This window comes from Suricata suricatta, chromosome 1 (genome assembly GCF_006229205.1).
Source record: "Suricata suricatta isolate VVHF042 chromosome 1, meerkat_22Aug2017_6uvM2_HiC, whole genome shotgun sequence".
Taxonomy (NCBI): Eukaryota; Metazoa; Chordata; class Mammalia; order Carnivora; family Herpestidae; genus Suricata; species Suricata suricatta.
In genome coordinates this window covers 188403485-188417058 of record NC_043700.1, presented here as the reverse complement: position 1 = coordinate 188417058, position 13574 = coordinate 188403485, and the positions used below count along the sequence as shown (strand labels likewise).

Sequence of the window (13574 nt, the reverse complement as noted above, 5' to 3'; positions counted from 1 at the left end):
TGCCCGGCCTACCGCTCCAGCCAGTGCAAGGACGGCCGTGCGCTGTTTCCTCCAGGGCCGGTGCCCGGCCGAGCAGCCAGCCCGGCTCACCCTCCAGACGCCAGCACCCGGCACGTGGCGGAGCAGCAGGGACTTCCTTCTATCTCATACGTGGGTTCCCACTGGTCCATATTCAGAGTTTTCTCTAACACTAAATCTCTAGGTTTCTTTATGCCCAGTGCCCAGATGGGCACATGGCCCTACGGGGGAGCAGCAAATAGATGGATGAGAGAATTTGTGTGTCCAAGTGATCCTTAAGCAGGGGTCGCTGAAAGGCGGTCTACGCAGGACGAGAAGTGCTTGCCGTGGTCCCTGCATCCTAACAACGGATGGGTCAGTGGGAGGAAGGGGACGTTTGTCGTGGACGCAGCCTGGCACGGTGTGGCCTCCCGGCGGGGGCTCACTGCGGTTTCCCAGAAACCTCATTTACGAAAAAGGATCGGCCCCATCCTTGGGGTGGGGGTGGGGGGGTGAGAGTTCACTTAGAAAAAATGCTGTCTGTCCCCTAATGACCTAAAAATGTGTGTTTCTTAGAAATTATTTTCTCCTGATTTAATGTGAAGTCAAAGTTACAGACACCATCAGGGGCTTCTCTCAGAAGTCTGAATGTACGTCTTATTGGTACTAACAGAAAAACACTGGGTTTCAGGTTTCCAATTATTAACAGTAAATAAGAGTATTCCCACCTGAGAGAAATGTTTCCCACAAATGTTACATTCAAAAGGTTTCTCACCTGAAACAAAACAAAATAACAACTTGTAAAATCATTAGGCATATTTGCACCATAATTTTGTTTAAAATGTTTAAACGATCTCAGCCACCCTCCAGAAGAGAGCACCGCCTTCTAGTACCTTCTAGTGCGGCCGCAGGCAGAGTCCCCGCATCCTCCCGACTGCCGGTACGCCCCCTGGACGGCAGCGCCGGCTTGCTGCCCTGCCCTCCGGCCTGACTCCTTTCCCACCAGACTCTGACACAGCGAGGGAGCCTTGTCCGCACCCCACGAGGTGTGCGCCTGGGGGGGGGGGTTAAGCGTGCCAAGGAAGAGCCCCTCCCCACTGGCTTCGGTGGCCGACACGTGCTAACTAGGGAAAAGGCCATTTCAGCAGGGAGGTGAGCCTGCCTGCCTGCTGCTGGCGGCTGTGCCCTGGCACAGAACAGACGGGGGGGGGGGGGGGGGGGCGCGCCACCGCAAGGAGGCCACAGCAGTGGGACACCATGTTGAGAACGGGAAAAGCGTACTTCAGGGTGCCACCTTTGGCCTGTAAAACCCTATGATGCTCTGAAGGACCAAAAACCTTCTTCTTCCCCAGTCCCCTCAAATCAAGTGGTTTCATTAGGATTCTTTTTTTTTTTTTTTTAATTAGCATTTCCCTTCTTACTGTGCTGCTAAGGTCTGCCAGCTTGCCAGCTCTCTGAGCTCCTGCCAGGATATTTTTGTGTTGAACGGTTTCCTAAAACTGTTCAACGGCTTCGTCAAGGACGAGGCGGAAGTGCTGGCCCCGAGTAATTACGATCACACGAATCCTGTATTTGGTGACTACGTTTATGTCTGAAATTGCGGGGAAGCTATGTAATGTGACGTGAAAGCCCCCAGTATGAGTTACAACAGTTTGAAAGCAGTGGTCACCAGTTGCTAAGCCTCACAAGTGACCAGGGCCAGGCACCTCACACCAGTGGCCCTTTTCCGCTCCAGGACCCTTCACACTCCGAGTGATGGGGGACCTGAAAGAGCTCTGGCTCACGCAGGCTGTGTCTGGAGGCACAGCCCGTGGCAGAAATGAGAACAGTGACTTCCAGAACGCACACTAGACATCTCACCGGCCAGCGGAGTGGCGGCAGCCTTTAGCGGACTCATGGGAGCAGGAAAGGACAGGGCCAGTAACACCACAGACTCCGATGGAAAGACCTCCCAAAAGGGTTCCCCGGATCGTACCCGGAGAACGGCCGCCTTCCCAGCTTCCGCCCCGGGAGACCCCTGTGCTCCGGCTGCGTGACTACCTGCATCCGAAGATGTCCCTTCAGAACACACAGTGTCGTTTGTTTCCTTCAGAGCTAAACAGATATATTCTCAAATAAAAATCCGGGAGGATCACTAGGCTGCAGGGAACTTAAGCATACACAATGACCTAAGACAAGCTTTGTCAGGGCAAAACCGAGTCAACAGCACTGCCTTCCTGTAAAATGATTCTGAACTGCTGCTCCCAATGAAAGCATGTTCTGGCAGACACGAACACTGAGGAGGGCTGCCATAGACATGAAGTCTCCTGACGAAACAACGAGGTAGCCAACAGGGAGGCGCGCGGGCAAACACAGCGGTGACAGAGTGGCACGCGGAGAGCCGCAAGGACGCACTTGAAGAGCAGACACGCCGCGCGCGCCCATCAGCGTGTTGCGTCTCGGGCTGCGGAGGGCACGGTCACTGCTTTACGTGTGGCAGAGGCACCGAGTTTAACCACGGGAGGGAGGTGACAGAAGGATCGTGTAACCTAAGTCATTATGTGCTACATGACACTTTTAAACGAGCATCTGGAAAAAATAAACTTTTGGGGAAAAGTACAAGGTATGAATTAAGGTACCAAGCCTCTAAAAATTCAATATTCAACATGGAAGAATTATCACCGGAAAACATCAACTGGTGAAAGCTGACCCTTACTCAAAAGTTTCCCTCTTCCTTCCAAACCACAATTTAAAAAATCTGACATTAATGTGGCTTCCCAGAGAGCTTTTACTATTTCCCTCTGTTATTTTGGTCTGGATGAACCTACATCACGCTTTAAAAAAGTAAAGTTCGTCTAATTCTGAAGAGCAAATACAGCTGAACCATTTTAGGACATTTTTGAAACTTTCAGCGCGTCAGGACAACCCGCTACGCGTCTCCAAAGGCGGACAGCGCGTCACAAGAGTCCGTGACTGAACGTGAGAAGGGCACCGTCATTTTAAACCGGCTCGACGAGAGCCCCGGCCGAGCTCCGAGGTGGCGCTTTAAGAGGGATCCCCCAAAACGTCCAGTGAAACGCAGCTAACGGGCCCTGGTTTTCTGGGGGGAGATCACTGAGGCCCCTGAGCAACAGCAAGGCCTCTCACAAAGGCGGGCGCGGGCAGCGGCGTCGGGCACTGCGTCAGTGTACCTGTGTGAGACCGTCTGTGGAGCGCCAGGTTGCTGGGGTGCTTGAAGGGCTTCCCGCACAGCTCGCATGCACACTGCCGCTGTGACTGGAGCGCCGGGGGCGGTCCTCCCGGGACGGCCGCGTCCCCGGGCCCCTCCGCGTCACTCATGTGCTCAAGGTGCTCTGCGCTTCCTCCTTCTCCAGCACCACGGCTGCCGGCCGCGTCCCGAGCGTCCGCAGGAACGGCGTCTAGTCTCCCGGTCACATCGTCACCGGGCGTGGCTGCAGGGGCGGGCTCCGCAGACCTCTGCGACTTGAGGAAGTTCAGCTTCTTCAGGTGAACGGCCTTTTTGAGCCTCATCTGTTTGGCGGGGGGCTCAGGCTCTGGGGCTGCCTCACTCGGGGTCGGGGCCAGGAGGTGGGACCCCAGGCCACACTGGGAGTGAGCGGCGGCACTGTGGTCTGGGGACGGGGATGCGCTGAACAGGCAGGCCTGCTCGCTGGCCCTCTCGTGACCGGGACCCGCGGCGTGCTTATAGTACTGCTTACTGTAGAAGCTTCTGAGTTTGTAGTAGTAGCCTGTTCTGGAAGGCAGCTCCGGGCAGCCGCCCTCTAGCGGATCGGGCGCCTGTTTGGATGCCTCGCCCGCAGGGTGATGAAGACCGGCGGCTGGAGGCGCGGGAGAATGAGGCTCGTCCAAGGCCTTCCCCTGCTGGACCTCCGCAGGGGACTCTGGCAGCAGGGGAGGAGGGTAGTTCTCATTTCCGGCGCCGCTGGGGCCGGCAGTCAGCGCGCTCTGCAGGGGGAAGGTGCTGGCACAGGCCGTGCCCGGGGGCTGCTCCACAGCGGTCGATTTTAAGAATGCGTGACACAGACTCAGGACATTTGGCACCTGCAAACACTGGGCTATGTCCAGCACCACCTGTATGTTGTCCTGGTTAAGATCCAGGTGGGATGTGTACATGAAGTCCAGGATCTGCCCAATGCCGCTGACGTTTTTAATATCCAGGTGAAAAACATCACCTTTTTGGCCTGAAGAATTCTGAAAGAGGCCCCTGATAAAAGGAAGGGTATCTGTTTAGAGCGTGGTAATTTTATCTTATAAAGAAGGTCACTTTCATATTCAAATATACTAACCTTCCTTAAATACCAAGATTTATTTATTTTTACTATTTATTTTATTTTAGAAAGGGGGAAGAGGGGCAGAGGCAGACAGAATCTGAAGCAGGCTCTGCGCTGAGTGTGGGGCTCAATCCCATGACCCTGGGATCTTACCTGAGCTGAATTCAAGAGCAGGTGCCCAACCAAATGAGCCGCCCGGGGCCCCTGAATGCCAAGATTTTTAAATTAAGCATATTTAAATCCTTTAAAAAATGATGGGAGGCTGTCCAATAAAGGAATTCAGATGAATTAAGTTAGTGTGCCGGACAGCCGCCCTTCCGAACAGATCTCAGAGTAAAATTCTGAAACATACTCATTGTTCTTTTCAAAATATAATTATCCATATGGATTATCAGTTGCATACACACAGAGTATAGCACACTAAACAACACACATTTTTCAGCACTTCGTGTCTAGTCTGGCAAATTGTAATTCGGGCCATAAAAACACATAACAAAAACATTTCCATCTTTAAGTGCCTTAAAAAGTCTAAAAATAAAAATAGCTACACTAAACCAACCCTCGATACTCATTCTTTTTCTTAATTTTAATTTTTTTAATTGTGGCAAAATATATATAATGCTTGTCATCTGACTCATCTATGAGTGGCTAAAAATGTCACACGTAAACATAGCTCCAGTGGTAAACCCAGAGGCATGAAGCACACCCGCACCGCTGAGCCACGTCACCGCTGTCCATTTCAAGAACGTTTCTTCTTCCCAAACTGAAACTCTACACCCACAAAACAATTAACCACCATTCCACTTTCTGCCTCTGGGAATCTGACAACTCTATGTACTTGATGTACACTCATTTTGTAATCGGACCTGTTAGAGGTTTCTCTGCAGCCCAAACGCCCACAAGACAGCAGTGCGGAGAAGAAAACCCTGTGCGTTAAGGAGGAGGGGGTGCCACGAAGCCCAGGCACTCTGTACGTCACCCACAGACGTCAATTTCCGGGCGAACAGGCTTGTACTGCTTAGAAACTATCAGGCTGGGCCAGGTAAATGGTCTTTTGCAAGGTTGTGGACATTTTCTATAATCCAATCGCCTGCTTCCCCAAAATAGCCTTTAGCTCTGTTCCTGCCTAAGCACAAATTTAAAAGGAGCCGGGAAAGTGGAGTCCGGGACCAAGCGACACAGGAACAGAGGTGCGGACTACCTCAGTGAGCTGATCCATTCATTATAACGTGTACTTACAACATCTATGACAGCAGAGGGTGAATTTGATGGAAAGATTAAAGCAGGCTCCATATACCGTTTCCTAGAGCTACAAAACGCTATGCATTTTAAGGGGGAAAAACGTACCCCCCAAAAAACTTGAGTGCTTACCGAGAGATAAATCTCAGCTAACCAGAAAATGTATGTAGAACACTTAACTCTAATAATGTGTAATAACTTAAAAATGATTATAGGAAGAAATAAATGGAGTTCAAACCGGTTTTCTAAGAATATTCCAAAGAAAAACAAAACCTAAAATATTTTAATAAAAAAATATTCCATTTCTTATCACAAGGAAGTTCTTACCAGGAATTCTATTCCTCAATCTTTCCATCATGAAAGTACAAGAAATACATAGAGAAACCTGACCTTAATTGCAACTATTAAAATCAAAGACAAAGCGCCAAAATACTTTCAATCGGCCCCAAAGTTTCGAGTTAAAAGGCTCTTTCCCTCTCAGGTTGCTCTAAAGACAAAAAGCAAAAAACCCACCAAGAGCTACAAGAGGTGAGAAAGGTGAAATCCAAGGAGGAAATAAAATTTAGTCAAAACATATCCACGCTAGGAGAGCTCCTTCTCCATACGGTCACAGGAACAAAGCCTAGGACACGTACCTGAAATACTGACTGAACGCTGCTAGCACGTTCTTGTGCGCTTTGAAGCAGACCCCTTTCACCACCAACATGCAGTCACAAAGCAGGCCTTGGATTCGCTGCTCATGCAGCTGCTGGAGGAGGTGGCGGCTGTGGGCAGCGACCGGGTCCATGCTCGACCGCCAGGACACCTGCAAGGGAGAGCGCGAAGGAGACTGTGATCCGGAGATGTGGCGGGAGCCACACAGCACCACAACCCACGGGTGACCTGCTGTTCAGTCATGGCTCCTTCAAACAAACCAATGAAACGCATAAAAATGTTGCGTCTTCACCGCCTAGACTGGTGCTATTCCAGACGTCTCTGCAGTGATGCAGAAGTTCTGTATCTACACTGTTCAACACGGCAGCCTTGAGCCACCTGTGGTCCCTGAGCCCGTGAAATGTGGCTGGTGTGACGTAGGAACTAAACCTTCCATTTGCTTAAGGAGCCACAGTACATGGCAGGGCAAACGTAGAATACGGCCATGATAATGCTCTATGCATTTCTGTCGTTTCTCCTCTGGAATGATTCAACAAAAAAATGTGTGTAAACACTTAGAAGATTAGAAAAAAGCTGAGTGGATAAGATGAATCAGTATTTGCTGAGCACCCATACGTGGGGCACTGAATTAGGTGAGGAAAATTAGGAACTTAACCTGCAGAGATAATGTGTAAGTCAAAATACATTAACGAACAACACTAGACAGTAATAGAAAGACATCACAAAGCAGCACGTCTACTCATGGGTCCCTTCCTACATCTCTGATGGGTGCTACTCAGCAGACCTGTCCTGCAGGCGCCCTGCATGAACACACTAGAAAGCACAAGGCACCTGCTGAGCTGGAGAGCGCTGAAGCCAGGCGAGTGGTGGGACCTGATGTGCGTGCGCACGTGTGTGCGCACACACGTATGAGTGAGAGAGAGAAGGGGAGGGGGTCAGACCCTGTGGAATCTTACAGGCCTTTTTAAGACCCTGAGTTTCAGACTCTTTATGAGATGAGAAGCCCTATTTCAGATATGGAAGGTCTCAGGTCTCTTCAATATCTCCATGTCCAGGTTCTGGGGCCACAGCAACGAACATACACACCAAGTCCTCGCCCCCACGAAGCTTAAATTCTGCTAAAGGAAACACAAGCACACGCAGAAGTACACGACCCACAACTGCAAGAATACAGCACGTAGGCACCTGAGTGCCCAGGTGAGCAAGGCACGGGCCCTGGCCGGGGCACAGGCCAGCGAGGCCCGCCGAGCGGCAGAGAAGCCGCAGGGAGAAATGAAGTCGGCCTGGCGCCGGCGTGCGCAGCCGTGTGCGGGACGGGGGAAGCCTGAAAAGCCACGTCTCTTTGCTTTCATCCTCAGTGCAGAGCATCGTTGAACAAGTCACCAAACCACAAAGCCAAAACCAAGCTTCTGAGCAGAGCCCCGTCATTATCACCGTCACTATTGCCTTGTCCCCTCCTGTACCCACTCGGTGCCTGCAGCTCCCCAGACAAGGGTTCTGGGGGCAGTTTGCAGCCTCAGCCCCCTGCTCATGACCTCCCTGACTCTGGGCAACGACTGCTCCGTGTCCACACTCCCGGCCCTACCTCACAGGTTACGGAGACAATCGTGAGAACCCATGTGACCATCAAGACTAGCAACTGACGGATTACGTGTTCACCACACGTCCTCTATGAAGGGCACCCGGAGAGCCTGTGAGAGGTCCTAGCCCCTGGAGGACGGCTGAGAGTTTTGCTCAGCCTCGTGCGGGGCCTATGCATCTGCACTGTAAGCTCCCAGCTGGCAGCGGGGCAGGCAGATGACAGGGCCCCACCTCGAGCTCTCTCCAACAAGGCCTGGGTTCTGACACTTCCTGTCCTGGGAACACTTTATCCACACTGGCCTCTCCAGCCTTCCAGATATCAGGGCTCCGCGGAGCCGCCACCAGCTCGTGGAAGCCGCTCCTGCTGTTCTGAAACTTGTTCCTTCTTCCCCAGTGTTCTCGCAAGTCTGGGGTCTCTCCTCTGCGACCGTACAGCCCCCGACATGTGCTCCTCTAAGACGACTTATCCAAATGCTCCGTCGCCTGGGCCTCCAGCTCTGCTGCACGCTCCGAGGGCACCGTCTTACTCGCCTATGCCTGGCACGGAGCAGGTGCTCACCCGTGAAGACCCACGCCAGCTAACCTCAGTGTGACGAACAACAGTTAGTGACGTCTGTTTATCTCTTGTTGACCCCACCCCCACCCCCACAGCTCCTCTTCTAGGTCCTTTCCTTTCTCTTCATTTCCACCACGCCTGTCCCCTCGTCCACACCGGACTTCACCAAGAAGGTTGAGCCCACAGATAACTTGATATAACCTGAGTGCCTTTAAATTCTCTTCTTAACTCCAAATTTCTTGCTCATCCCTCCCTCAGTCCTTTCAGCGTCCCAGGATGAAGTGTGCCTTCTCCACAAAGCCAGCTTCCCTCCTGTCCTCGCCCCCACCGCCTGCCTCCCCCGGGAGGCTTCCGTCTGGACTTTTTCACTGCTTCACTGTCCCCAACTTCTCAACAGTCCTGCACACACACCAAGATTGCCCCACGTTGGACAAAAGCAAAAGGAAACAGGACAAGATCCTCCCTCGAGGTACATCTACTCATCACAGCGCTCTCTCTTCCACCTCTCAAAACACCAACTCCACATCCCTCTCTGCTTTCTGATGACTCTTGTCACCTTGTGTCTTGCTGCATTCTCCCCGCGCTGACACTCACCTGCCACGGGGGCTGCTCCTCGGCTTCAGCGTGTAGACTGTGGTCTGCCCTCCTCCATCTCGAAGCACCTGCCTCCCCACGGCCCTTCCTCTTATGAAGTCCCCGATCAGCTCTCTCTCTAGCCTGTATGTCCTCCTCTGAGCGCCCCCAAACGTTAATGTCCCTTAAGACTCAGCCCCTGGGCTCTCTTCTCTTGCCCTTGAAAATCACATGTCCTCCTGGCCTTCATCTGCTCTAAGCAGACAAGTCCAAAATGTGAAACTCAAGCTCTGACCACTAGTTCCAAATGTCCAACTTTCTGCTAATCATCTCCACTGTATGACCCCCCCCCCCACTTCGAATCTCTAAAACTCACCCTCAGCTCTACACCTTATTCTGATTCCCTTATTTCTCCATGCAAAGCTTAGTTTCTGACGCATAAAACTTGGGGTACTGGCATGATCTCCTGGTTTGAGATCAGGGTGGGATTCAGAGAAAACTAGCACTAAAGGTGATGCCACCTATAAAGAGGACCGCTAAAGCCCATGGAGGGGACATCACTGCCCAGACCCGGAGTACAGACAGGGAAGCCTTGTGTCAGGTGGTGGGGCAGGGTCCCGTGTTGAATCCTCAGGGTACTGAAGAGCTAGATGGTAGAGTCCTCAGTTACCTACCCCTGTGCCGTCAGCTGCTTGAACAGAAAAGGACTACTGGCTTATTCTTATTACCTATCGTGCACTATTTATGGGCCAAAAACTGTATTAAGCACCTTCCATCCATTAACTGCAATAATGCTACAAGAACCCTATTGTCAGCCTTTTAGAGGAGAGGAAATTAAGAAATGGGGAGCTTAAATTTCCTACGTTCCAAAGCCAGGATTCAGAGCCTGGTTCCTAACCCTGGGGCCCAAGCTCTTATGCTATGCTACATCCTGTGAGAAAAAGGACATTAAAAATACGAAACAAAACCTTCCTCTATAGACTTTAATGTTAAAATGTCGTAAATATTCTCAATCTATAGACATCTTCCAGCTATACAGAAGTAACACACACAGTTATAAATGGTTCCACAATTTACACTATCAAAATCATAACTATTCCACACTACTCAGTATAGTCCTCCAATGGCTTCATGATGTCGATTCTGAACCTCCCCATCGAGATTAGAGAGAGCTCTGGAAAAAGAACTTACACCTTCTATTCCTCATGTGTCTTAAGGACGGCAAGTGTAATAATGATGTATTGTGTGCCTAAGAACAGTCATAATAAATGACACATATTTACAAATGCTTCTAACATGCCAGGCACTACTTCTAAGCCCTTTACACGTATTCTTTCAATCCCCATGCTCATCTCAGACTCAGTTCGTCTCATTTAATTCTCGCGATAATCATAAGGTAACTACCACTCTTATTTTATGGATGAGGATGAGGAGGCACGTGGGCGATTAAAGATGGCTACAACTCTGCCATCCCTCCCAAGGGGAGGTGGGATCTCCATCTCTCCTGCCTTGAATCTGAGCAGGCAAAGTGAGGGTGTAACGCCCTGCTCATTTGTGGGCCTGACAGCTGCCTCCGTCTGTCTCCTGGAACAGTGACTCTGGAGGCCGGAGTCGCTGTAAGGCGCCCAACTGGAGCGCACACGTGGAACCGGAGGACTCAGCTGAGCCCAGCCTTCCAGCCCCCAGAGAGCAGAGCCGCACCTAACTCTGGAGACCAGCCTCCGCCTCCAGGGGACTATCACGTGGGGCTGAAGACCCGCCCAGGGGAGCTCTGCTAGAATTCCTGGCGCACAAAACCGTGACAGAAAATAAGTCTTTAAGTCACCACGTGTTCGGGGTAGTTTGGTGCAATGCAAGAAACAACCTGACCAGGTACAAAGACACAGCTCATAAATAATAGACAATAAGGGGCGGAGTCAGGATTCAAACCCAGGGAGTGACTCCAAAGCCACAAACTTCACCACCACTCTGAGTTACATGCTCGCTCGGCAGAGGAAAGGCCTTCCTTGGGTCAAGTCAGTTGATCACCCAGGTGAGCCTAGCGTCTGCTGTGACTGGAGGAGGCCAGGCGGATCTCCATCTCTGCAGCTGCTCGCTCTGTGACTGGGAACAAAAATCTTCTGTGGTAAAGACACAGACTGCGTCTGTCTTAGTGACCAGGGTATCTCTTTCCTAGAGGCGCGCCCTGAACGCAGATGGCTGGAGACTCTGAGCCTCAGTTTTTTGTATGTAAAAATGGAGAGGATCCCCCCCCCGCCCCCGGGTTAAAGAATTCCTAAAATATCTTCCTGTTTTAAATGCTACAAATCTATACCAAAATGTGATGGTGGAAAGATGGACTGACATCAACGGGAAATCTGGGAACACTGGGGAAAATATGGGCAAAGAGAACACACATGCATGCACACACACACACCAGCTTACATGTGAAGAGGTGCTTCTAAAGGGAATTGAGAGCCAGGATGGAATTCTATCCTGCAAAGAGGGCTCCTGGAGCAGGGGCCCTTCTGTTTCGTGAGACCCTTTCCCAACTGGTCTGACACCCAGAATTGGCAGAAGTGTGTTTCCTGGGGCCATGCATGGATTACTCCTCCGGGGGTCCAACACCCCTCAGCACCGGCTTGCCTTAGAGTGGTCCAACCTTTGTCTGTGGTCATCATGGTTTTCTTTTTTTTATGTTTTTACATTTATTTATTTTTGAGAGACAGAGACAGAGACAGACACAACACAGGTGGGGAGGGGCAGAGAGAGGGGGATCACACAGAATCCAAAGCAGGATCCAAGCTCTGAGCTGTCAGCACAGAGCCTGAAATGGGGCTCGAACCTACAAACTGTGAGATCATGACCTGAGACGAAGTCGGACGCTTAACCGACTAAGCCCCCCAGGCGCCCTGGTTTTTGGTTTTCAAGTGGCTTATTCCTAATGTCCCCCAACCCACGCATGCCAAAAGCAATGGCTTCAAGCAAGCAAGCCTGGTTGTCTTCGCTCTATAGTGATGGACCCTACAATGCTCCAGTTGAACTGACTTTGTGCGCCCGACACGCGCAAGATGTCGGGAGGAAGAAATGCTAGTTCCCTGCGTGAGTTCTGTCCCTGCCCTCCATAGGCTGTGTCTCGGTTTTCACGTCACTCACTTAACTTTACAGAGTGTCACTACACACCCCCCAGTGAGGGCACGATGGTGAACAACTCACACCACGAGGCACCTTCACAAACAAGGACCTCAAATCCCTCCAGCCCGACCTCAGTCTGTACTTTCCAACTGATCAGGTTCTTCTCTCCAGCTCGTTTCTTACCTTGGGCAAAGCATGTCCCTGCTGGGAACCGAAACTGCACCCTCAAGCCAGCACGGCTGCCCTGAGCCTGGAGGACCCGGTGCGAGTGGCCCGAATCCGACGATCGATCCGACCTTCACTGCCCACCTGCACACATCCGCCAACCTCTGTCCCACATCGTCCTTATATGAACCTGGAGGCACCGGTCTCGAGTCACCAGTCCATTGTCCTGCCCGCGGTGGCCTCCCTGAAATACACTCCTTTCTTGCGTCACCGCCACTCATTGGTTCGCCTTTGGATTTTGGCAGCAATCATTCTAAGGGCCCCCGTGCCAGGTGCTCCTGCACCCCTGTGCCCCGGAGAGAGAAGACACAGGAATGGCATGGTCCTGGAGATGCCGAATGAGGGACGTGCAGACTGATCTGAAGAAGGAGGGTCAGGGAGAACATCCTCAGGGAAGAGACCTTCATGCTGACACCAGAAAACTCTAATTACCAAGAGAGACTGAAGAAGGCTCCCCGGGGGGCACAAACACAGATGAGGCACAGGTGGGCCCTGCACACAAAAATGCCTCAGCCACCCTGCTTGGAGACCTCAAGGCCATTGTGACACTCTGGCGGTAAATGTTTCCTTCCTTGTCCATTCCGGTGAAAGCCTTCTGTCCAGGGCTGAATGGTGTTCCCCTAAAAACCTCTATGTTGGAACCCTAAGCCCTAGGACCTCAGAATATTTGCGGGTTTGAGACGGGGTCTTTAACGAGATAATTATGTGAAACCATCCTGGTGTGCCCTAATCCCATCGGATTGCTGTCCCCATAAGAGGAGGAAATCTGGACACGAGGAGAGACACCAGGGCTGCTCCTGCGCAGAAGAAAGGTCCACGTGAAAACACCGCAAAACCGGGGGTGTCTTCGGGCCAGGTGCTGCAGCCCCGTAAGAAACAATCCCGCGGACGCCTTGATCTTGGACTTCAGGCGGGCCTAGCAAACGGATGCACTCTCCACTCCAGCCCGACCGCGCTGCCCTCCGGAGGGGAACCCTCCTTATCACCCTCCCCGCTCCTCGCCGATGACTGTAGTTCCCAAGACCGTGTACACACCCCATTCACCCCATAGCCACTCGGTTAAGCAGCGCGCACTCAGTGACCAGCCCTGTCTGCCAGCCCCGGCCGGGCCGAGAGGAACGGCTGAACGACTAAGCGGCGGACACTGCGCGGAGCGTCCCCCGACTCCCGGGCCGGACCGGGGAGGGAGTCTCCGCGCCCGTGTCACGCGCGCGCACCCCGCGTGAAAACGAGGCCGCGCGGGGCCAGGCGCTCCGCGGCGCTCAGCCCTGCCCGCGACTACAGGGCGACCGACGGGGACAAGGAGCACGCACGGGGGCCGAAGCGGCGGCACGGGAGGAGGGCGCCGGCGCCGCGCCTCTGGG

The 13574-nt window shown here is 52.3% G+C and overlaps 1 protein-coding gene across 1 annotated transcript in view; it reads right to left on the bottom strand.

Moving 5' to 3' along the window:
- ZBTB49 (zinc finger and BTB domain containing 49) overlaps window positions 1-13137 on the bottom strand; it is a 30745-nt gene extending 17608 nt beyond the window's left edge. The window contains exons 1-4 of the mRNA XM_029952416.1: window positions 12169-13137; window positions 6143-6312; window positions 3168-4201; window positions 726-772 (exon numbers count right to left, since the gene is read on the bottom strand). Of these exons, the coding sequence (XP_029808276.1) occupies window positions 726-772; window positions 3168-4201; window positions 6143-6294 (1233 nt within the window). The 5' untranslated portion in view covers window positions 6295-6312; window positions 12169-13137. The remainder of the gene's footprint in view (window positions 1-725; window positions 773-3167; window positions 4202-6142; window positions 6313-12168) is intronic.
- Window positions 13138-13574: the final 437 nt, after the last annotated feature.